Below are 21,853 nucleotides of genomic sequence, written 5' to 3'. Positions count from 1 at the left end.
GAAAACTGGAGTGTTCATTAAACATACAGGCCCAGAATAACTGCTCTGGCAGTTCATGGTGTCTGGGAGTGAAATGTCACTGCAGATGATGTAGTTTGATACAGTTTTGCTTTATGGAAGTTCACGCTGGAACCAACGTAACCCATAGGCTGGGTAATGCTGATTTAGCCTGACGGAGGATACATCCCAGTGACAGTCATTCTGATCTCCAACCTTTACAGGAATTTGAGGGAAATGGACTGACAGTAAAGATGCTGAAATACAAGAGGGATGAGAAAGGGACCGTACAATGTATGTAGAGCATCGATTTTCATTTTCATTTCATTTTCTAGGACAGATGAGGAACACGTCCTTTCCCACATTCCTTTCCTGTTGGGACTGCATATTGCTTGCCCGTACCTTGCAGCATTTAATCTGTTGTGATTCCCTTAAATGTCTGTGTCTCCGTAATACTCACCTTCCCTTGGGCTGCGAGTCACCAGCATGTGTGTCTTTGTGTTAATTTGTCCCAGTTCAGAGGCACAGCATCATTAGTGAGACGCCGCCGCTGCGGTAATTACTGTGGGATTTGGGCACAGCGGTGTGTTCTTGCATCACACTGTACCTTCCCTTTAATCTACACGGGCCATCTGCTTTATTTCTTAACTAAAAGTTGTTTTGTTTCTGCTTTGGAAGAGTGACTCTGTTGCTCCTAATCTTCTCTGTGTAGAAAACCATCGCAGCCAGGATAAATTGCATCCCTGTTTGATGGATCGTGCTCGTTTTTGAAAGATTTCTTTCAGGTCATGCCCCGTAGTTTTACCGTGTACAAGTTTTTCCTTTCCTTTGTGGCGGCAGGGACAGGTCAGTATTTTGGTAGGACTGCTCTGTAATCTAGAGAACTCTTGACTACTGTAATTCTGACCAGTCCTGCTGTTGGCTTTGTACTGAAGATTTCCCAATAAAATAAATGACGTTACCAGGGGGTTATCCCATGACAACTCCAAGTAATAACCTTTTAAACCCCCATTCAGGTGAGACTTGTGTGTTGCATGACAAAGCACTGTGACTGCTGTCTAGAAAGTTGTGTCTTTTGCTACTGCTTGCCTAATCAAAAATAGGGAGTTGTTGGACTAATCAGGTCAAAGACCCGAGTTTCCCCCAATCTTCTGTGAGGGCTGTTTTCTCCCCTTATGCCTTTCTCTTCCCAGACTCCTCAGTTTGGATCAGTAGTTAAAGAGTTGGTTTCTTAAGCTTAGGCATAGAAGTAGATTGTTTATGTGGGGTGGAAGGTTGACATTACTGTTGGAGAAAGCTTGCTTTTATTTCCCAGAAAAACTCGTTAATTAGGTGATGATTCTGAGAGGTATCTGGTGTGGTCAAACTGGACAGTTTTTGATGTTTTAGAGGCATTATAATAAGATTGCAAAATAAGAACAGTAGGGATCTGACAGCATGTGTCACTTTCCTGGTCTTTTGGAAGAATTTATAGCCTAGTTTTATCAGAAAGTGGGTTTTGTTGTTGTCATCTTATATGCCTTTTAAAAATGTTCCTGTTGCCAATAAATAGGGTGAGGGCTACAGTGATCCATGCGTCAAAAAATATAAAATGAGAAAAATACTTCCCTAGGTCTGTTGGCAATTTATTTTTCTTGTAATGGGAACATTATTTCTGCATGAGCCTATCTGTCCTTACCACTAGAAGTTGGTTCATGCAGTTCTGAGACAATGAAATAGCAGCATCAAATCAGGCAGTTTGCATCTTGGTTTTGTGAAAAGAATAAAAAAATAACATAATTTCTCTTAAGATGTTTTGGAGTAGAGCAATCATTTAGAAAATGAAAAGATCCTTTGTCTAGGAGGCTCTTCTGTTTCACTCTTTAATCTAAGCAGCTGCCTTTCTCCTTCCCCATGGGAAGTTGTGGTGGGTAAATAACATGGAAATTCATTTGATGATGGAGACATTAGAGGTTGGCATGGACAATTAATTTGTTATTAGAATTAATTTTATTTGATCCTTACATGGTTCTGTTGCTGCATATAAATTCAGCAGCTCAGTGACTTAGCCTGCGAATGCAGCTCTGTTTTTGATGAGGGATGGCTTTTTTGGCAGTTTCTTTCCTCACCTTTGTGTGAAACACAGATTATGGGGAAGCCTTTGCCTTTGTGCTGCTGGAAGTAATTGCTGGGTTTGTGACCTAAAAGATGTGCTTTTTCCCCCTCCTGAACTAAATGCTCGGGGTCATCTTTGCTCAGAACTAGTTTGAAAATGAAGTTTCTGAAACTCCATCTGCAGAAAGCTGACTAGAAGAAAGTGAGGAGCTTGTGAATATTTGTGTTCCTTTGCTCGTACAAGGAATGGAATGAAGTATCAGTGGCTACAGGTAGAACTGTTGACTCTCATCTCCAGCGGGATGATCTCCTCATAGTGTCCCAAAGCAGCAAGTCTGTGTTTTAGCCCAGTTCTGAACTGCTGAATGACCACAACCACTTCATCTTGGGGGGCACCAGTTTTCCCTTCTGGAAGACAGAGGTGGTGAAGCTGAACTCGCATAAGAGGCTGCTTTAACTGCTAAAAACTGCAGCATAAAAGCCTAAAGGTAGCCCTGCACTTCTGCTAAGTGGGAGAGTTTCATGAACAAGTTACTTATAACAGTGTCCTCATAAGACATCTGCATTTGCATATATTATACTGCATTTCTCCTCCTGCTTCTCTCCTGCCTTAATTGTCTGTGCTCTAGTTTTCCCCAGACTGGAGAGTGTCTTGCTTGTGCTAGATTGGCTAACTAAAGATAAAAGTTTTTGAAAATGAGACCAAGGACAAAAGCAGGGAGGATGTTCAACTCAGAACTGTAAAGGAATATGTGAGTGTGTTAAAAAGGGTACCAAATTCAATTATTTTTGTTAACCGGTGAGATCAGAAGAGGCATCAATTACGTTGTGCAGGTATCTCTCTCTGTGAGCTGCATGGTGATAACTTCAATTGCATTTGCTTTTTAAAGTTGACGTGCCAGTAGACAGCATTGTTTCAGTAGGAATGAGCAGGGAAGAGACTAATGTCATCTGTAAGTGGCAGGGAAATATGAAACTCACACCTCTTGACAGTAATCTTTTTTGTTTAAAAAGCAAACAAGTGAAAAAGCAGGAGAAACTTAGGGATAAAGTCACACCTCTTGAAGAAATTCAGGGCTAGACGTGGCGTATGGTGTTGGAGATGATTTAGCAGTAATTAAATCAGTTCTAACATAGCGGGTGAGACTGTAGATGAGAAGAGGGGAAAAAATCCCAGTCTTCTGGCTATCCATTTGCATGCCAGACTGTTAGCAAGCTTGGTAGGAGAGTGGTGTGTAGGTAAGGATTAGTGATGAGTAACTGTCCTCCCCTTTCAGCAGCTCCAGGTCCACACTGAGCAAGCTCTTCATGCTTGTGTTAACCACCCCCAGCACAGACAGGCTGTCATTTCTGGGTCTGTTTAAAATGCTGTGCTAACAGACACAGTAGAGACCTCAGAAATTCCCTTCATGTTGAATGCAGAAGTCAGCCCAGCTCCTGTTTGTTTCCCATCTCCCCCTGTCCCAGTGAGGGTTTCACTGTTTGCACTCCCTGCACCCACGTGTGTGATGCCCAACCAGGCGTGTGCCCGTCCCCGGTGCCGTGGTTCCTGCCAGCCTCCAGGAATCACTCAGGAAGATCTCTTCCCACATGTGCCTAAGTCTGTGCAAACATTCCATGAAACCTTTCCTGGCAGCCGGGGCTTGCCGTGGGATGTCGTGGCTCTGGGGCTGCCCTGGTGTGCAGAGCAACATGCTGCTCATAAATAACACCAGGTTATTTATAACACGCTCCTATGGCGTTACAAATAACAGCCATATCCATCACACACTGTTCATTGAAACATAAGGATTTAAAACCACTTCAGAGACCCCCTGTTTCTTCATGTGGCGAGTGAAAAAAGCGATTGCTGCTTGGAGGAAGGGAGGAGTGGCTTGGCTTTTCTCTTTGCTGTTTGTATCAGTGGGATAAATTGTCTAATAACTCCAATTCTAAGCTTTTGAAGTATTTTTATTGCAAAAAGTATTCTTTAAGTATGAAATATATATGTTTGAAGTGCGTGAATGTTGAATTTAGAGAAGAATTATAGTGTTCAGCTCAATTCAGTGGGTGATAGTAAAGAGGCAATTACATATGATTTGTGAAATAAAGAGAGCAACCTCGGCAGAGTGTGGTACCTGCAGGGTTTAACAGCACACTCTGATCTGAGCTAATAAGAGCGGTGTCTAATATTAGAGTTTGCCTTGTCAGAAAACCCATTAGTGTGCCAGTGTGAGGACGGTGTGCGTGATGCAGAGTGAGCAGCTGTTTGCCTTTTGGTGCCACAGGAGGAGGCAGGGAGAAGCTCTCTCTAAAAAACTTCATTTGTCATGCTGCTGGTTTTTTTGTTTATAGTATTAAACTGTTGATTAAGAAAAAGATGATTGAATAGGTACCTTCTTTTAGAAGCACACAGACTTCAGCTGGAGATTAATTCCTTCTGCCTGTGTTCCTAAGAATTTTTTAAAGTTATGTGTAAAGTTGTTGTTGTTATTTTTTTTTTCTTTTGAAATGAAAACTTGAGAGCTCTCTATTTTTCAACCTGTTTATCCTTTTCATGTCATCTTCTTTCATACCTGCTGAACTGACAGTATTTTCACACTAAAACCTAAATACAATTAAAGTTTCGATTCTGTGCCCTCTGGAGAGAAAGGTCTTTATACAAGCTATACCATAGGTTTGGTGAGGAGGGGTTTTCAGTTAGTACCGCATCTGTTTTTAAATTCAAAGCTTTTAGGGATTGGTGTTAAAATTAGCTATATGGGGTAACCTGGTGGATGTGCAAATACAGAATATTAGTCAAAGACCGCAGACATTTCTTCTCTGCTTTGATTTTTAGAGTGACTCTGTGAGTCTCCTGTATTTTGCTTCATGGTGGCTGGCCCTCAGTTTTCAATTACAAAGTGATTTCTTGTTCCTAATCCTCATCTCATTCATTCCTGGCTCTCCTTCCAGTCAGGTTTGGATAACTTGAGATATTACGGTGGTTCCTCTCAGTTGTTGGAGACAACTGGATATTTATTAACCATCTGCTGAAATGGTAAAAAATAAGATGAAAGAGTGAAGAATTACACCAGTGAATACTACAGAGAAACACATCTTCAGATATGTACAAGACTTCTCTAGAGGAAAAGGTAATAAATTTTTGCCTGGTATTGTGCTTATAGGCTTAGGAGATCGTTTCTAGCAGGTATTTTCTGTTCTGTTCACGCTCCCAAGGCCCTGCCCCAGCAACTCCCAGTACAGACAGGACTGATGGGCTGTGCTTTGCCCTTTCCTCCCTCCATGACCTCCGTGTCCTGCTCCTTGGACTGAGAGGGAAATCTGAATACAGAGCCTGTGAGCCAGCCTGGGCTTGGCAAGTGAGCCTGAGGTGGATGGGATCAGTATTTCTCTGAATGGAGCTCTGTGTAGGTGGTCAGTGAGATACAAACCCCTGTGAGGCTTCATGTGTTTAGATCATCACAGACAATGTGTCATCAGAAGGTACATCTGTACTTCACAAGTACATCAACTGCTTGTACCTTCTTCATCTTCTTTCAGAAATGCCACTAGAGGATGTTAGGAGATGATCACACTGTTTTAACAGTGTGTTCAGAAGTTGAAGACTTCTAAAGATACAGCAATTGTATTTTCTTCACATACACTCCTTTCATTATGTATATTTGGAGCTGATCTGATTTGCTCATGTTCAGCTTTTCCCCTAATTTACTTCTTGACTTAAGTGAGTATTAATCATAAACTGTTTCATTAGTAACTAATTTGATTCAGGGGAAAAAGTTGAAAAGATTTGACATCTGCTGTAAAATTTGCAATACTTCTTCCACGGACTTGAGGCAGGTATTTTGCACTAGGAGTTGTTTACATAGCCTTGATTGTTGATTTTGTTTGTGTGTGTGTTTAACATCCTTGATGTGCAGAGGAAGACAGGCAGAAACTTATGACTTGCTGCTTTTTGGGTGCTTCTGTGCTTACCCTCAATAAGCTGAAGGTCCTAGTGAATTAATAGTCATGGGCAGCATCTCTGAGAATGCACTGACAAAAACAATACAGGAGCCTCGCTTTCTGTGAACGTGGTAGAGCTTATGTATGTTGTTATTGGAGGTGAAATAATAAGGCCAAGTCTAAAAAGTAATACTTGCAAAGGAAATACAAACAGCTTTTTGGAATGGGTTGAAGGAGAGGGATTGTGAAGTGGTCAAAATCCACCTTAATGATTTGCTCTTTTTAACTCTTGTCTTCCCTTGGTCTCTAAATCAACATACTTTTTTTTTTTTTTTTTTCTTTTGTGCTCGTGGGTTCAAGTGATTTTATGTTGATCGTGAAGGCTTTTTTGAACAACCTAATGTGGATGTTAAATAATTTTAAATGAGGAATTCGATCCATTCAAGGACTTGCTTGTAAGAATTTTATGGGACACAGTCCTGGAGAGAAGGGGAAAGCAGGAGAGCCTGGGAGGTTGGGATGGACAATATCTTGAGCAGCTTTCCAACCTCAACTGTTGTGCAAGTCTGAGTCTGTCTAGTGCTGATAATAAACTACATTGAAAATGGCATCATCTCATACAGCTGCTAAGATAAAGCTGTATTTGAGAAAGATTGTACTAAGTCAGGAGAGTGCCAGGTTTATTGAAAGGCATTTTATTAAATAATATAATGGTATTTCACAAATGGAAGCAGAAGAACCAAATATAGCAACAGATACGTGACTTCATTTTAAACTTTTCGTTTACTTTAGAATAATAAAAATAGTTCTGATAGTATTTCCTGACACACCACATTTTCCAGAGATGGAACAAAGTTGTGGATGAGTGTTGTGTGTACAAATATCGCTCTGCAAACTGTTCTGTTCTCACCTTGTTGTTTTCTTGAGGACTTGATTGCAGACTTGGAATTCTGTAATTCTGCCTGTGGTGGATTGGCTTTCTGGTATGTGGAGCACAGGAAAGGCTCAAATTCAGCCTCAGTGCCTCTGGGTTATCCAGACAGTTCTGCACAGTGGGTGTGTTAAAGCATAGAAGCAGGAGTTGATCTTCACCGTTAACTGTCTGCTGTTGACAATGCTCTTCCCATGGTGTTTCGTGGCAGGGCGAGACTCCTTCCCTCTGTTCCTGTGTCTTTCGTTTGCCAGTAATTTCTGTAATTATACTGTGTTCTGTTCACTTGGGTGAGGTTGTGCCCAGAAGTAGAAAAGCTGATGGTCCGTTTCGTTCTCTAAAACGTGACAGTTCATTAGTACGAAAACAAAACAAGGGATTTTAGTTTGCAAGAAAGTGGATCTTTTGGATACCCTGGTTCTGCTCTTTATTGCTATGTGGTTTTGTTGAAAATAAGATATTAGTATTGTGGTCAAGTATTGATTAAAAGATTGATGAATGTTTTGGTCCCATACATTTAATCATCACTCTCTTTCAGATGTATATAGTGAATATATTTCCTAAATAATGTTTTTCTTCTTATTTTTCCACTTGTTTTTTAATGAAGCATGACTTCAGTACTTCATATTTTGTCTAATGGCTTGAGCATAACATTCTTGATGTCAGTGCAGTTTTGAGAAAAGGTTTTGTTGATTTAATATTGCAGAGGCAGTGGAGAGAGAGAGAGAGAGAAAAGGAAGGAATGTCATTTTGTCTGCGTGAATTAATTTTATAGTGTCTGGTGACACTGTAAAGGGAAGGTGATCACTGAGTGGCAACTAGTATTAATATTAGTCTACTGACTTGTAGGATATTTTAAAGTAATAGTTTCATTTCTTAAATGTTTAAAATTTGAGGAAATCTTTATATATGTGGTGTTGTTGCAAGGACTGGAGATTCTCTCTTAGATATAGGGTTGCATCCTCTTCTCCTGCATTTTCTAGGTGTGGTTGAAGAGATTAATCACTGGGGGTTTGCCATCCCCTGGCTCAGCAGCTTTTGGGAGAGCATCTGGTCCTGTTTCTCTGGTGGGCTGAGCCCTCTGAAGGTGTTGAACCTTCAAGTGGGGACATCCTGGCGGAGTGGGGTCTGTGGGTGACTCGTGCATGGATGAGTTTGGGCAGCAGACATTGGGATCGTGGGCTCTTTAGCCAGCCAGGAGTGGGTGAGGATGTGCCTGTTACAGAGGGGTGGGAAAGGAGGCAGTGACTCGGTGCATCTTCACTCTCTTCCTTTATTCCTCATCCACCCAGTTCAGCTATGGATGCTGCAGAATGAGAGCAGAAGTCAGACATGGATGATGAGAGTGTGAAAAACTGCAAAAGCAGCTGTGCTGGAAAACTACAGATTGGACTTGTTTACCTTAAAAAGTCGTTAAAGAAGAGGTGACAGGTTGAAAGCGCAGAGTCTAATGAATGAGTGCTTTGGAGAAGTTATTTGGGAGCTGTTTTCCCTGTCTGTGTGAGGCAAGAACAGAGGTGTTCAATGAAGCTGAAAGGTGCCAAATTGAGACCTGATAAAAGAAAGTATGTTTTCAAGAAATGAAAAACGTACTGGGATTAATTTCCACCAGAAAACTGGCAAGGTCAGGAGCTTCTCGGGGTTCAGAGAGAGACTGGATATTTATATGAACATCAAAAATATCCAGAGGAGTTGTCAAGGAGAGCTTGCTTTTCAGAAGTATTTATTGAATATAATTTTTCTGGAGTTGGGAAGCTGAAGGTTGAGGTGTAACTGGAATGATGGCAAAGCACCATAACCCTGTACCTGCCTGAAGCAGTCCCTGTAGCTGCTTACTTAGATATCTGATTTTGTTCTTTACTATGCGTGAGTCTCAGGAGAAATGGGATCCCAGGCACAGAAAGGTGGGCTATGGGCTTCTCTGCCAGCCTGCACTGAGGTTTGTGCAGGATTTGAGAACCAGCACATGGCAAACCCCTGTTCAGCAGCTGCACTGCTGAGCACAGAGGTGGCACACTTTCTTTTGTAAATGCAGAAATCTCTTTCAGGTGTGCAGGTCACGGGGTTAAAGAGCAGCCAAACTTCATGGTGAGTACTTGCTGTCATAGAGCAAACCCTGGAGTGACTCCTGTTTAAGATAATGAGACACCTTTTGTGGGTGTTGGCTGAGCTGTGCTCTAAGGTGAGAGAATAAACCTATCCTAAAAACAGCCAAGGAAGTGTTGCTTGGTGCAGATTCCATCTTACTTGGGACATATTCCATTCATTTTTTCAAAGGGTGCAGGTTAAAATGTGGAACTCACATCATGTGGGTAATGTGAAATGTATGTTGTATAATGTGAAATGAGTATTTTGACCTCATTCAAGTAAATCACAGAATTTTAGTTCAAAGTAATGGCTTATCATCGCTTTGCCCGGAATAAATCACTGGGTGTGATTAAATAATCTGGCCCAGTCTTCCTGTTGGGAGCATGGTTTGGATGAGAAATGACCCTTTATGGTTATTATCATTTCAAGAAGAATATGATTTGAATTCTTTAGCTTTATAAGTGGCTTATGTAGTATGGAAGGTGCACACTGTGCCTCTGGTACCTAACAAAATGCTTTATGATTTTTGGTCGGCAGTGTGAGCATCAAGGCTGGGTTGGCACTGGAAGTGGGATTGGTTAAAGTTGTTTACCCTTGGTATCCTGCATCAGGGTGGCTCTGTGAATACTGTGGGCTGCTGGGGAACTCCCTCAAAGTTATGGGAGTGGAATTGAAAGGAGTTTCAGACAGTTATTGTAGATAAGTGAAAACTGCTAAACCCCAAGGCATAGTGGTCAGAAAGGGCTCTTGCACAGATGGATTCAGCCCCACGGCTTGCAGGTTTATCAGGGTGGTGGTTTGCAGTGTAGGTGCTGTGAGTGTCTGGCTCTGGGCTTCTCGTGTGTGAAGGTGATGTTACTAAACTCAGTTGCCTGAGACTGTCCTGTTGCAGCAGATACTCAGCCAGACTGTTCGGTCTCCTCTGCCCAGTGCGCTCTTCCTAAGCAGGAACCACTGGGCTGTGAGGACAACCAGTGCCCTCTGCCATGAGAATCCTTCGAAGATAATTCAGGTATGCTGTGGGTGACCTAGGAGATAACTTGAGGTATAATTTGTGAAGCTCTTACTCAAATTGCTGTTTCTTTTGTACCCTGGAGGTAGTAGAGAGAATATTTTATGAATTAAGTGAAGTATGGGAAATTATTAATGTCTTCTAATAACACAGTGAGGTGATATATATTCTGAAACATCATCTAAAATCCCTTTTTCTTTGACTTCTTGGAAAAACCATTGCTGCCATTTTTCTGGAGCTGTTGACATATCTTGAGGGGACAAAGGAATTACTTCTGAGTTCCATGGAATGTGCTGTGTTGGAGCTGATTAGATGAACTCAGGTCTCTGATTTTTTTTGTCCTCTCGATTTCTGATGTGAGAGATTTGCCCTCCTGCTTCAGTTCTGTCTGAGCCTAAATATCCCAGCAATGGAGCCCAGGCAGTGGGGCCATTCCTCCTCCTTTATTCTTGCAGAGATAATTGCACAGGCTTAGAGCACAGTTCAGTTTACTTTTCTCCCGAGTTAATGATATTTAAGTGGTTAAAACTGCAGGAAACTGGTTGTTAAGAGCTTTAGAGGCCAATATCTGGGTTACTTAGTAGGCTGAAAGAAAAGAAATCTGAGGGTAAGAATGAGTGCAGGGGTGAATTTTTATGTGCTGTAGACACTGGCAGAATAGAAGAATCTGATATACCTTTTCAAAAACTTTCTTTTTGAGGTTGAATAAGGGGTTTTTTTGTTGTTTGGTTTTTTTTTTGTTTGTTTGTTTTTAATAGGTGAATAAAGTGTTGGTTTTGTACTACCAGTAGGTAAAAATGAGTACATTCCCTTGTCAGCCTTCTCTCTGGCAGTGATGGTAATCCAGTGGCTGAGTTGAAGAAAGTATTGGAGTTTTTTTGTTTGTTTGTTTTGTTTGGTTGGTTGGTTTTGGAGGGAGTTGTTTTTGTTTGGAGATTTGCTTGTTTTTATTTTTTTTAAAGAAATTACTGCTCTTCGTGCTTGAACTGTGCACATGGTGTCAGCTACCGGAGCCGGAGGGTGAGTGACCCTGGGCTGAGGCAGGTAAATAAGGCAGCTTCACATTACACGTTTGCCACTGCCTGAGCAGTGGGACTCAGAGAGATGGTAGGAAGAAGAGAGGGTTTTTTGGAGTGAAGAGATGAGAAATACACGGAGACAGAAAAGCAGGCTCACGCTGGCAGCGGTGAGTGTTCCGGTAGAAGGGAGTTAAATGAAGGAAAAAACATAAAATTATTTCACAGCAGCAGGAGGTTAAGAAACATAACTAAACATGTTAAACTCACTGTGAAGCAAGAGGACCCCAGGGGTATTTTAGTCAGATAATATTTAATTTGTTGCAGTGTCAGTTGTATGATTGCTTGTCAGCTGGCATATGTATGTGCTATAAGCAAAATGAGGCTTTCAGAGACCATGCACAATTTTCCAGGAGATAGTAAGCAGGGGATTTATCAGAGACAGATTAAAAGGGTTACAGTGGATTTATTTGCTCTGGTCCACTGCCAGGATATAAGGCAAGCTGAGCTCTCTACAGAGAAGCGTTGGAGGAGAGGGACCAAGAGCTAGAAAGGAAGAACTATAAATCTGCAGAAGAACTTATGGAATACAAGAGCGTGTAAGATACACAGGTATTTGTGGGAGTACATTTAAAGCTGCCAGCTGAGTGTTTGCCAGAAGAGCAGTCAGCTTGCACAGTTTCTCCAAAATTTAAGAATGGATGGTTGGGAAGCTAAGAGTATCTCTGAATGCCTCATCCTGGCACCTAACATCAGTCTTTGATTGATTTTCTCACACTCTCTGCCTGGCTGTGCCCTCTTCCCACCACAGTTTCCCTGGGTGGCTGCATTCTCTGGACTTCCAACCTTGGGAGGAAAGAGGGAGTTCAATCTGGATGATACACTGCCTTTCCTAGCAAGAAAATGGCTCTGTTAAGAGGGTCTTAGAAACCTGATGAAAACCATCCCTTGTAGAGAGATGCTGGGACAGACAGGGATACTTAATTCCTAATTTGCAGTGTGCCTTCTCAGGTCAGGCATGGATGAAGGTTCTTGGACTTACACAGAAGTCCAAGAACCAATACCCAAAATATTTTATTTTTGTTGGACAAGCCTTGGTTGTAGGAAACAACACATCTGAAGGGCTTCTTTATAGGTTAAATCCGTCTTTAAATTCCTGCAGTAGCTTTGTATTCGCTTGAGGGGCAAAAATAAGGGTTGATATATAGGCAGTCACATTTGAGAATTGTGGATGTTTTAATCTGCTGGATGTTTTTATTTTTATGGAGTTAATGGGCTTTTTTTTGTAAATGGTGTTTTAATTGAGGTCCTGAGTAAAAAGTCAATGGTGTGTATATACATATGTGTCTGCAGTCAGTTCTGATTTGCAAAGTAATGTGAAAATAGGTCAGCCACAGAGAGAAACGCTGGGGAATGGCTGTAGCTGAGAAGTAAGTTATTTGGAGGTTTGGGAATAGAAAATTTTGGGTTGCAGATGATTTGTACAGAAGACAAGGGTGGTAGGAAGAAGGCGAGCAATTTGCCTTCTGGTGGTACTAGATGCTGCTGTAGGGAAGGAGGGTTTGGGAAGTTTCTGGTAATTTAACTTTTTGCTGGTTTTGCTTGGCCTAGATCTCTTGGGGTTTTTGTCTGTTCTGGAAGAGTCGATTAGCTCCTGTGTTAATTAGTGCTCCAGGAGGGAGTTGAGGCGATGTGGCTCCCTTACACGTGTTCCTGTGAGAACCAAAGTCTGACTGAACATGCCTTTGGCCACAGCTCTGCCTTCAGGCCCCTGTTTCCTGCATCTTGCTGTCACTTTTCCCCCTCCTTTTTCCATAAGGCAACGGGATATGAACATCTTACAAAGTAAGACTTAACAGCATATCAATTCCTTATCAATTCCTCCAACCATCAATTTGGAGAAGAACCTTTCAATTGTCAGTAGCCCTGTTGACATTCCCTGGCTAATGCTTTTCTGTGGTGTGCAGGGCATCTGCCTTGTCATGGTGAACTGAAAGAGGGATGCACTTGTTGCCCATAAAAAAGGTGCAGACTGGCAGCTCTGAGAAGGGGCAGATGCCCCCTGATGCTGCAGCCTGTTAATGGTACCTGGTGTCTCTTCTTCCACACAACGCTCTGTGCTTTTGTTTCCATGAGTTTCATCAGCCTGATGCAAATTCGTTTCTCTAAATTACAGAGTTGTTGTTGAATTGTAATTCTCCTCTTTGAGAAACACATCACTGAAGTTAAGATTTATCACATTTATTATTTGCCTTTATTTTGTAGACAATTTACCTGTCAAAGAAGGAAATTAGACTGGTTTGATATTATTCATATTAAGGCTCAGTTGATTGTTTTTTGTCCCTAATTCTTGTCTAGCTGCTTGCAATTTGATTGTTAATGTTTTCTTCAAGTATTTTATGAGATACCAAAATATTGAAGTGATTTATAATTGCCAGAGTCTATATCTTCTCATCTATCCTTCTTTTAAAAGGTTGGGTCTGTTCCACTGTCCTGTTTTCAGGTCCTGTCCTGCCTTTTGTGAGTTCTTCAAAAACAGTTGCTCATGGACCAGAGATTACTGTGATTAATCTTTTTCAAGTAACGTAAGAATACTTTTTCTCAATAGGTCCTGACACGGTGTAATGCATTTAAATGTTCTTCAGTTATTTCTAATTATATTTTGGCTTATGTTCCTACACCTCAGACTGCTAATTTTACTAATGTTAAACATCTGGTCAAGCCCCACATACCATCTCCCTTCTTCTGTATGTGTGTTTGTGTACCTCAAAGCAAGGAAGTACAGACCTCTGTCACACAGTCATCTCTCTTTTTTATTTGTGTTTTTATGAGAAATAGTTACCTGAATTATACCTGATTGCAAATAGCACCCGTTTGATGTCAAAGCCCCATATCTTTCTTCAGTCTTGAAATCTTCCCTTATTACAACTAATTTGGATTTAGGAGTCTGGAGAGGAAGAGGAGGAGGAGGAGATCTTGCTGCTGATTTCCGATAATGAAGCAGTCTATTAACATTCTCCAAAAATTATCATTAATTAAACAAAAAACTGATGTAACGCTTGGAACAGGAATATTTCTGTACTATAAAAAAAAATAAAAAGGCACTGAGTGGGAAATATCATTATGATTCCACTTTACAGAGACTGTCTCCTCTGCCAGGCTCTAACCCATGCAGAAGCGAGAGAGCAAGCGAGCTGTGCGCTTGGGCTGTGGATTAATAGTTGAAGTTCACTCATGTGGAAATAAAGCAGATTTTACTGTGACTAGAATCTGTCATTAAAAAGCCATTATTGGAACCGACCGGCACAATTCCTGCTTTTTCATTGCTAATGACAAAACAATCTGTTCTTTAAAAAACAACAACCCTGTATTTTCTTGCAGAGAACGGTGCAGGAGTGTTACCAGAACAGAAGCCGGGTGAAGAGAAGCAGTTGAAAGATTTATTGATCAATAAACCAGACAATTACAGCTTGTTTATATGAGGGGGGAAAAAAAAAGCCACCTCAAACCTCAGGCCTGCGAGCAACACTGAGACTCTAATAATGATAACTCTGGCATCCAGCTTGAAATGATAAAAGTCAATAGGAAGATATAGGATTTCAATAAAATTATGACACCAGATAAACTTTACCCCAGGAACAAATTTTCCCTGGGCGTGTGACTGACTTCAGTTAGATTTGTAACTTTAATTTCTTTCTTATTGATTTTTCTTTTCTTCAACTAATTAGAAAGTCTGTGGTGAATGGAGTGTGTGTGTGTTTGAAGAGGGGCTAACGAGCAGCAGCAGGAGCAAGGCCTGAACCTACGTGGTTGTTTGTAAGGTCAGAGACTTTTTGAAAATTTTTTTTGGCTGTGTTTTACTCTTGAGTTGCTTCCAGTACCCAGCTGGGAGTGGCTCTCCTGCTCTTCAGTGTGACTTTATCTGGAGCTGTGGGCTGCCCTTGGAGATGTGCAGTGCTGCAGTGACGTGGGGATGATGCTTATAAGAACCATTCTCAGGTCCTTCCCTAAAATTAACCCCAAAGTCCTGGAGAAGCTCACTTGTATTCCTGCTGTTTCTAAACCACTCTGATGTGTGAATGCTGTGGAAAGGGTCTTTATGAGTTTCAACCTACCTGCCAGTCAGGTGGAACTTTGGCTTTCCATAGAGGGAGTAGAGGAGCTGGTGGGAGGACTGGGCAGAAGCTTCATCTTAGGGGTGTCATTTTGCAGAGGCATTTTCCTGTTCTCTTTTTTTCATGGGATTAGCTCTAGTTTCTGGTTAAAATTATAAAATTTGTTTTCTTTTTAGTTACTTGTGTGGTAGTAGGAGGCATATTTGTTTGGTGAATGGGCTGGTGCTGGCAGAAGGAAGGGAAACTGTTCAACCTTTGAAAAAAATCAGTATCCTTCCTCTTTTTCAAACTTACATCTCCTCAAACACAGCTGCAAGCTGCAGCACCAGAGTTTGTGTAGGGCGTTAATTTCCTAGGTTTATAATGAACATCAAAACTGTTATTTTGCTTTTAGGGCATGTTTAAAGTAAGCTGCATTTCTGTTCAGGTGTTGATTTAAAACTGCTTAATGTAAAAAACACCTGGAATTGTGCCAGTGCAGGTCCGTGATGAGTTAGCATACGTGCCCCATCCTGGTTAAATTTTGGGAATTCCCAGAGGAAGTGCTTTTCAGTAATTCTGGTGAATACTCTCCTGATAGGAAGCAGGAAAGCAGAGGTGTTGGAATAAGGTTAAAAAGGGCATCTGAAAGTCCCTGGGGAGGATTTTAATGGGGCTTGGGGAATATCCTGTTGTGTAGAATGAGGAAATATTGCAGCAATTAGTAAATTAGGATTACATTTTACAGAATCTTCTTAGACAGAGGACTTATCAACAGGAACTTCTGTTTCCTGCCAAAGATCTTCAGGAGGGAGGGAACAGCTTTCAGTTAAGTGCTCTTGATGGGGAAAAATTTTAAAAATGGAGCTGGGGGCCACTTGTTGAAAGCTGAGGATTGATTTCATTTTAGTATTAATATTTAGAAATAAGTGAAGAGGAGAAGTGAACTCCAGGATGAAGTGTTTAATTGTGCCACCCTCTAGTTCAGCTTTTCAGCATCTTTTTTTGCAATACAGCTTGTGCTGTGTTTACCATATGTGTTTATTTTTTTTCTTGAAAGGTTTACTCTTCATTTAAGAGAAAGGCTTTGAAGGGCGAGGGCTGTAGTTGATTTCTGGGGAGAGACGGCCCGTAGGGGTGTCCTGCTCCTGTGCAGTTTTTCCATGCTAACATGAAAGCAGGAGTTTGTCCTCCTTGCAGCTGAAGAGCTCGGGGAACTGCGAAGATCGTGCTGGGGATGACACAAACAACCTAATATTCAGCAGTTAATTGGAAACCAAGTGTGATGGGAGTTGCCAGGGGTCCTGTTTGCTTTTGAAAAAACGCTAAGGATTTCGGGCCTGCCCTGCTGTAATGGAGAGAACACTGCAGTGGTAAATTATCACATAGATGAAAGATGCTTAGGAGAAAATTAGGATAGCGGAGCAGTGCGGAGAAGGAGGGGAGGATGCTGTAATTGCAAATCTAATTGCAACAACATGCAAAGCTCAAACCAACGCGCTCGCTAAATGCTGTCATTATGTTCTCTTCTGTGCCCTACACAATGATTTGGCAATAAATGGGGAATGGAAGGCATCTCCTGAGCAAAAGCAGTTTGTCCTTATGGAGAGTGCACTAGGCAGACTGGGTGATGTCTGTGTGTGTTGGAGAGGGGAGGAGGCAGAAAGAGAGATCTTGTCCTGCCTTTCTGCTGAAGAAGTTCTTTACCAGGCTGGTGTGGCTGTGTTTGGGTTTTCTTCTGCAGTAACATGGAAGTATTTCCTTTCTCACATCTGTCAGATGAATAATTCTTTCTATACTATGGCAAAACTGTTCTTTCCTTGGAAAAATATTCTCTTCAGTCAGATCTGGGTTAGGAGCTAGTAAGAGCTGCTAGTACTATTTGTGTTGAAACCTGTTTTTCTTTGTAATTTTATTAACTTGGTTCCCATAGCCTCAGGTTGTCCTTTGGTCTTGGGGTCCTTTTACCTGCTGACCAACTCAACCGTCTTGGCTGACCTTTCAATCTGTGACGTGTCCTGAACACATGATACCTCTGGCAGTGCCCCTGGTCTTGTCACACCTTGAATGTGAATGTTCCTTCCCTTCCCCACACGTAGTCTTGCTCTCCATGTTCAGTCTTTGACCTTTAGGTTTGGAAGGAGGAGATAACCTTTGTATCCAGGCTTGCTTAGCTGAGCAGTTTGTCACCAAGTGAAAGAGAGGCAGCACTGCCTTGGGTTTATGCCAAGGGCCTGAGCTGCCCTGACCCTGTTCTGTAGCCTCACAAGCATCAAGATTCTTCCATGCAGTCAAAAGATGAAACACTTCATGAGCTGGCTAATCCCCCTGTTTTGCACTGGAAATTGCACTGGAACCAGTAATCTCCTTAAACACACCTGACCTCTTGAAATTTGCCTTTTGTCCCCATTCTTCTCCATCAGTGCCTTGGAGATTGCATTAGGTGTTGTCTGGAGTTGGGAGTGCACTAGGAAATACCTCAACCAGGAACCCCTACAGGAAGTTTTACCTTTAGCTTCGAGCCCAAACCATATAGTTGGGAATGTAAACTGCTCTCAGGGAGCTGAGAGAGATGCTTGTTTTTGTCTTTTTCTGGAAATGCTTGGTTATAATTGCCAGCAGATTGTGAAGTGAGCCAAACACACTGTCTGCCAGATATTAACCTCTGAAAAAATGTTTATTACAAACACGGAATGTTGCAGCGTTTAACAAGTGATAAAGTCACATACCACTTTGAGGATATTTGCTCTCAGCCACTTTGTTCATTGTCAAATCTGTTTCATTTCTGTTGTGACAATTCTGTCCTTTCTTTGCTGAAACTCTGGCAGGAATGATGTCAAGTACAACACTAAATATTTGCTGAGGAAACCCATTCAGCCATGTTGAGTGAGAACAGTGTCTCCAAAAAGAAGGCAGGCTCTGTTTTCAGTCACCATCTGCTTGTTAGAGCATCTGCATGTTTTGCAGACACAAGGCAGCGTAATTTTTCAGTTTTCAAAGCAGCAACATTTATCTTATTACAGCTGTGTGCTCACCTGTGGCTCGATGCTGATGTGAAGATGACGAGTGCGCGGTGTCCATCAGCGTTTCGTTGCTGCGTGAGGGAACAACGGGCAAAACCGTGGAATGTTGTTCTGGGAAGCCTCTCCTCGGGGTGGACAGTCGGGGGCTGTGTCTCTAAAGGTGTCTGTTCTTCCTGGCAGGAGCGAGATGGGATGCGGGCGATCCTGGAGTCGTACGACAGCGAGCTGACCCCCGCGGAGCACTCGCCCCAGCTGGGCCGGCGCATGCGCGAGGCCGAGGACATGGTGCAGAAACTGCACGCTCACAACACCGAGCTGGAGGTAACAAAGGAGCTTCAAGGGGGGAAGGAGTTGAGGCCTTTCTGTTTGGACTGGTTCTGTGATGGGCTCTCCCCTTGCAGAAGCCAGATTTGCGGTATTCAGGCTTTAGAATTCTGGGATCAGTAAGACTCGTGACTTATTGCACCTGGTGCTGGAGGAAGCCAAGGATAATCTTTGAGTGTGATGCACCCATGCATGGCTGGGGTGACAGCTAGTTCCTGTGGGCTAAAGGGATGTGTTTAAGGGGAAGTGAAGGAGTAACAAGTGTGGTGTCATCTCTGTGCTCTAGTCCCAGTGATTCACTGCATCACATGTCTGTCAAGGCTCTCTTGTATACAGTGGGAGCAACTTGTGTTTATAAAAGCTTTAGTTAAGGGTTGAGGAAGTAAATCTGCGCTCTAAGTTCTTTGCTTCTTGACACTGGGCCAGAAAACCCCAGAAAACTGGTCACTATTAGATGCTTTTTACCAGTTTTTCTATAAGAAAGAAAACATTCTTTCCAAAGACAGACTTCTTTCTTGAAGGAATGCTTATATTATCTTTAGTTCTCTTTTTGGAAATTGGTAATCTGAAATGTGACTCTGGTGAGATGAAAGTTAACGTGCATTGGCCAAGTCATTCCTCTCTTCTCTGTTGTGCTTTGTTATAGTGGCTTGAGCTTTTACAGTCATGAGTTGAAATATTTGGAATATGTCTGTGATCTTAAGGCTTGGCAGTTTTATTACATAGGCTTTACAATAGTCATAAGTATGCAAGCTTTTCTTTCTTCGTGTCTAGTTCCATCATCATGCAGATTTAGATGTTCTAATTCAAATGGAGTAAAACTTGTAGAAATTGCTCCTTGGGTTTATGTTCAAGTCATAGAATGGACTGTCCCACTCTGCACAAAACTCTCTATTGCTTCTGGCATCTTTAAAAATGCTGTTTTCTTGTCCTGGGAGATAGGGACTTACATCAGGCAGTACTGGCTCCAGTGACCTTTAAATCCTTAGCAAGCAGAGCACTGTGGTGTAGATCAGTATCATGGTATAGATTCATTTTGTCCCACTTTCTCAGAAAAAGGAATTCTGCAAAGTTTTGGGCGAGCTGATAGAGACGGAACACCAGATAAAATGGAAATTTGCCTGAATTTGTCTGTCTCAGAAGTTGCTCTATGTTGTCTTTTGATCCCTGTATTGCTTCCCACCAGAGAGAGTAGGATTAGGTGATGCTGACATAAAGGAATAGGTGGCTATTTTATCCTGCTTCCTTAGTTGTTCCCAGCAGTGGCTCCAGGTTGTTGCAGGGAGATTTCCTGAGTTGTTTCTTTGATTATGTTGGGTGTGCGTGTTTGTCTTCAGGCAGCAGCAAATTATCTTTTCTTCTTCAGGTGAAAGCGTGGAAGAGTGTGGGAACCAATTGCTGTACCCTTTTAATTATTTGTTGGGAACAAATTCTAAGTTTATTTTCATGGGTATGGATTAAGGGCTACATGGAAAATTTCGGAAAGGAGCTGTGTTCTCTGGAGGTTTGTTGTTTGTGATGTCAACCTTTAAGCCTTTCAAAGACTTTGCTGGAAGCAGGATTTGAAGACCTGATATTTTCCTCGTAAAGTAAAATTTTACACTTCACTTGTTTGTGTTTGCCTTTCTGACTGCAGTGTTGTCTGCTGAATCCCATCTGTTTTGAAATTTTGGGGGAAAATTATTTGTTCTAGTAAAAATCAGAAAACTGAGGAGGAGAAATTAGGTGCAGGCAGGACCCCTGGTGCCTCATCATCAGGAGCAGCAGCTGTAATCAACTGCCAGTAGATCAAAGTCGATGAGATGGTCGGTGGCAGCTATTAATAACTTCTGACATAATGCTCTGCACCCTCCCAGCTCTGCCGAGCCTCCCCACGAGCCTTAGAAATGTTGACACCTGAATGACTCAGCTGACAAACAAAGGAGGCTGCTGGAATGAGGCACCTTGGAGCCTCAGTTGTTTCTGAGATGTGAGAGAAACAACCTCTGCTGGAGGGTGAGGAGGGAAGAAAAAGGGGAACTTGAGCATGTCTTAGCCAGTATGGCAGAAGGGTTGGGGCATCCCAGGAGCCACTGGTGTGGATGGGATTGGGATGGTATCACACAGTCAGCTTGTAGAGTAGCACAGGAGAATGAGAAGAGCTTATCTGTGAGCATCATCATCTGGCAGCAAAGCAAGAACGTGCACAGCTCTTCTAGTGGGATCCAGGGGAGGTCTGGGGTGGCTGCAAAGAAAGGACAGTGATGGATCTGAGCTGAGAAGGCCTGTCTGACACTGTTACTTTTTGGTAGGCTAAGGTGTCCAAAGTGTGGACAACAATCAAGATCACCAGTTAGCAGGGGATGTGCCACCGTGGGGAACCAGAGTTATTCTCCCAGAGGAGTGTCTTGCCCCCAGTGGACATTGGGGCACAGTCCCTGTGCGATGCCCCTCTGCTGGGGAGGCTCCAGAAATCACTGTGATCCAAGAGCTCTTTGAGTTTAAAAAAGCCCTGGAAGGGTTAAGGCAGATGCATCCTCTTGCGTTACATTTTGCACCTTTCAGCTTTATTCGTAAATCTTAATGTTTGCACCATGAACCATGTCTTGCCTCTCTGATTTCTTTTCTCACAGCTTTTATTTTTTTTTTTTTTTTGCTACAGAGTACTTAATTTACAAAAATCCCTTTCAGTGCCCTCTAGAAGAGAGCCCTTTAATACTTTCTTTTTTCTTGTTTCTTCGGGCTGCCCTAATCTGTCACCAGCAGCCCACCTCTGACAAACCATAGAGGGGGGAAAAATGGATGTTCTTAAGAGGGATTTTTCCTTGCTCTGAAAAGGGAGATTTTCCCATACATTGCAGCAGCAGGCTGGAAGCTCCACTGAAGACAGAATGATAGAGATAACACAGTAGGAGAGAGGACGAAGCCATGTGGGACTGGGAAGATTTTGGGCTGAGGCAACAGCTTTTAACTCATTAGGGAGATGAGGTCTCTGCTAAGTCCTTTGCTGGGTGTATAAATGGAAGTGGGAAGCTGCTTAAAAGAACACAGGGAATGAGAGAGGAGTGTGTAAGCCCCTGGAGGGAGCTGTGCGTGAGTGTTAATGTCTGTTGGGAGGATGGAGTTAGGAGACACACAGAGCTGTGCCCCAGCCTAGCTGGTGGGAGCACTGCTGTGTCTGAATCAGCACCTGGATTACAGGCACCTTTCAGAAACTGGGATATAGAAGGATGCTTTGATCCTGTATCACTTGAGAGGTGAAGTGATGCTGCAGAAGAACTAGTCCTGTCAGAGCCTGAGGGGCAGAGGACTGGAAGGCAGAGAGAGGCTGATGGGGAACTTTTTAAATCCCTTTAATTGGTGACCAGTGA

General features: G+C 42.4%; 1 protein-coding gene across 1 annotated transcript in view; it reads left to right on the top strand.

Moving 5' to 3' along the window:
• MAD1L1 (mitotic arrest deficient 1 like 1) overlaps positions 1 to 21,853 on the top strand; it is a 344,432-nt gene that overhangs the window by 121,801 nt on the left and 200,778 nt on the right. The window contains exon 12 of the mRNA XM_027878245.1: positions 18,360 to 18,500. Within this exon, the coding sequence (XP_027734046.1) occupies positions 18,360 to 18,500 (141 nt within the window). The remainder of the gene's footprint in view (positions 1 to 18,359; positions 18,501 to 21,853) is intronic.

Source organism: Empidonax traillii, unplaced genomic scaffold, assembly GCF_003031625.1.
Source record: "Empidonax traillii isolate 1590-97213 ecotype Southwest subspecies unplaced genomic scaffold, ASM303162v1 scaffold39:size2480183, whole genome shotgun sequence".
NCBI lineage: Eukaryota > Metazoa > Chordata > Aves > Passeriformes > Tyrannidae > Empidonax > Empidonax traillii.
The sequence above is the reverse complement of the archived record's forward strand: the minus strand, read 5'-3'. Positions and strand labels throughout refer to the sequence as shown.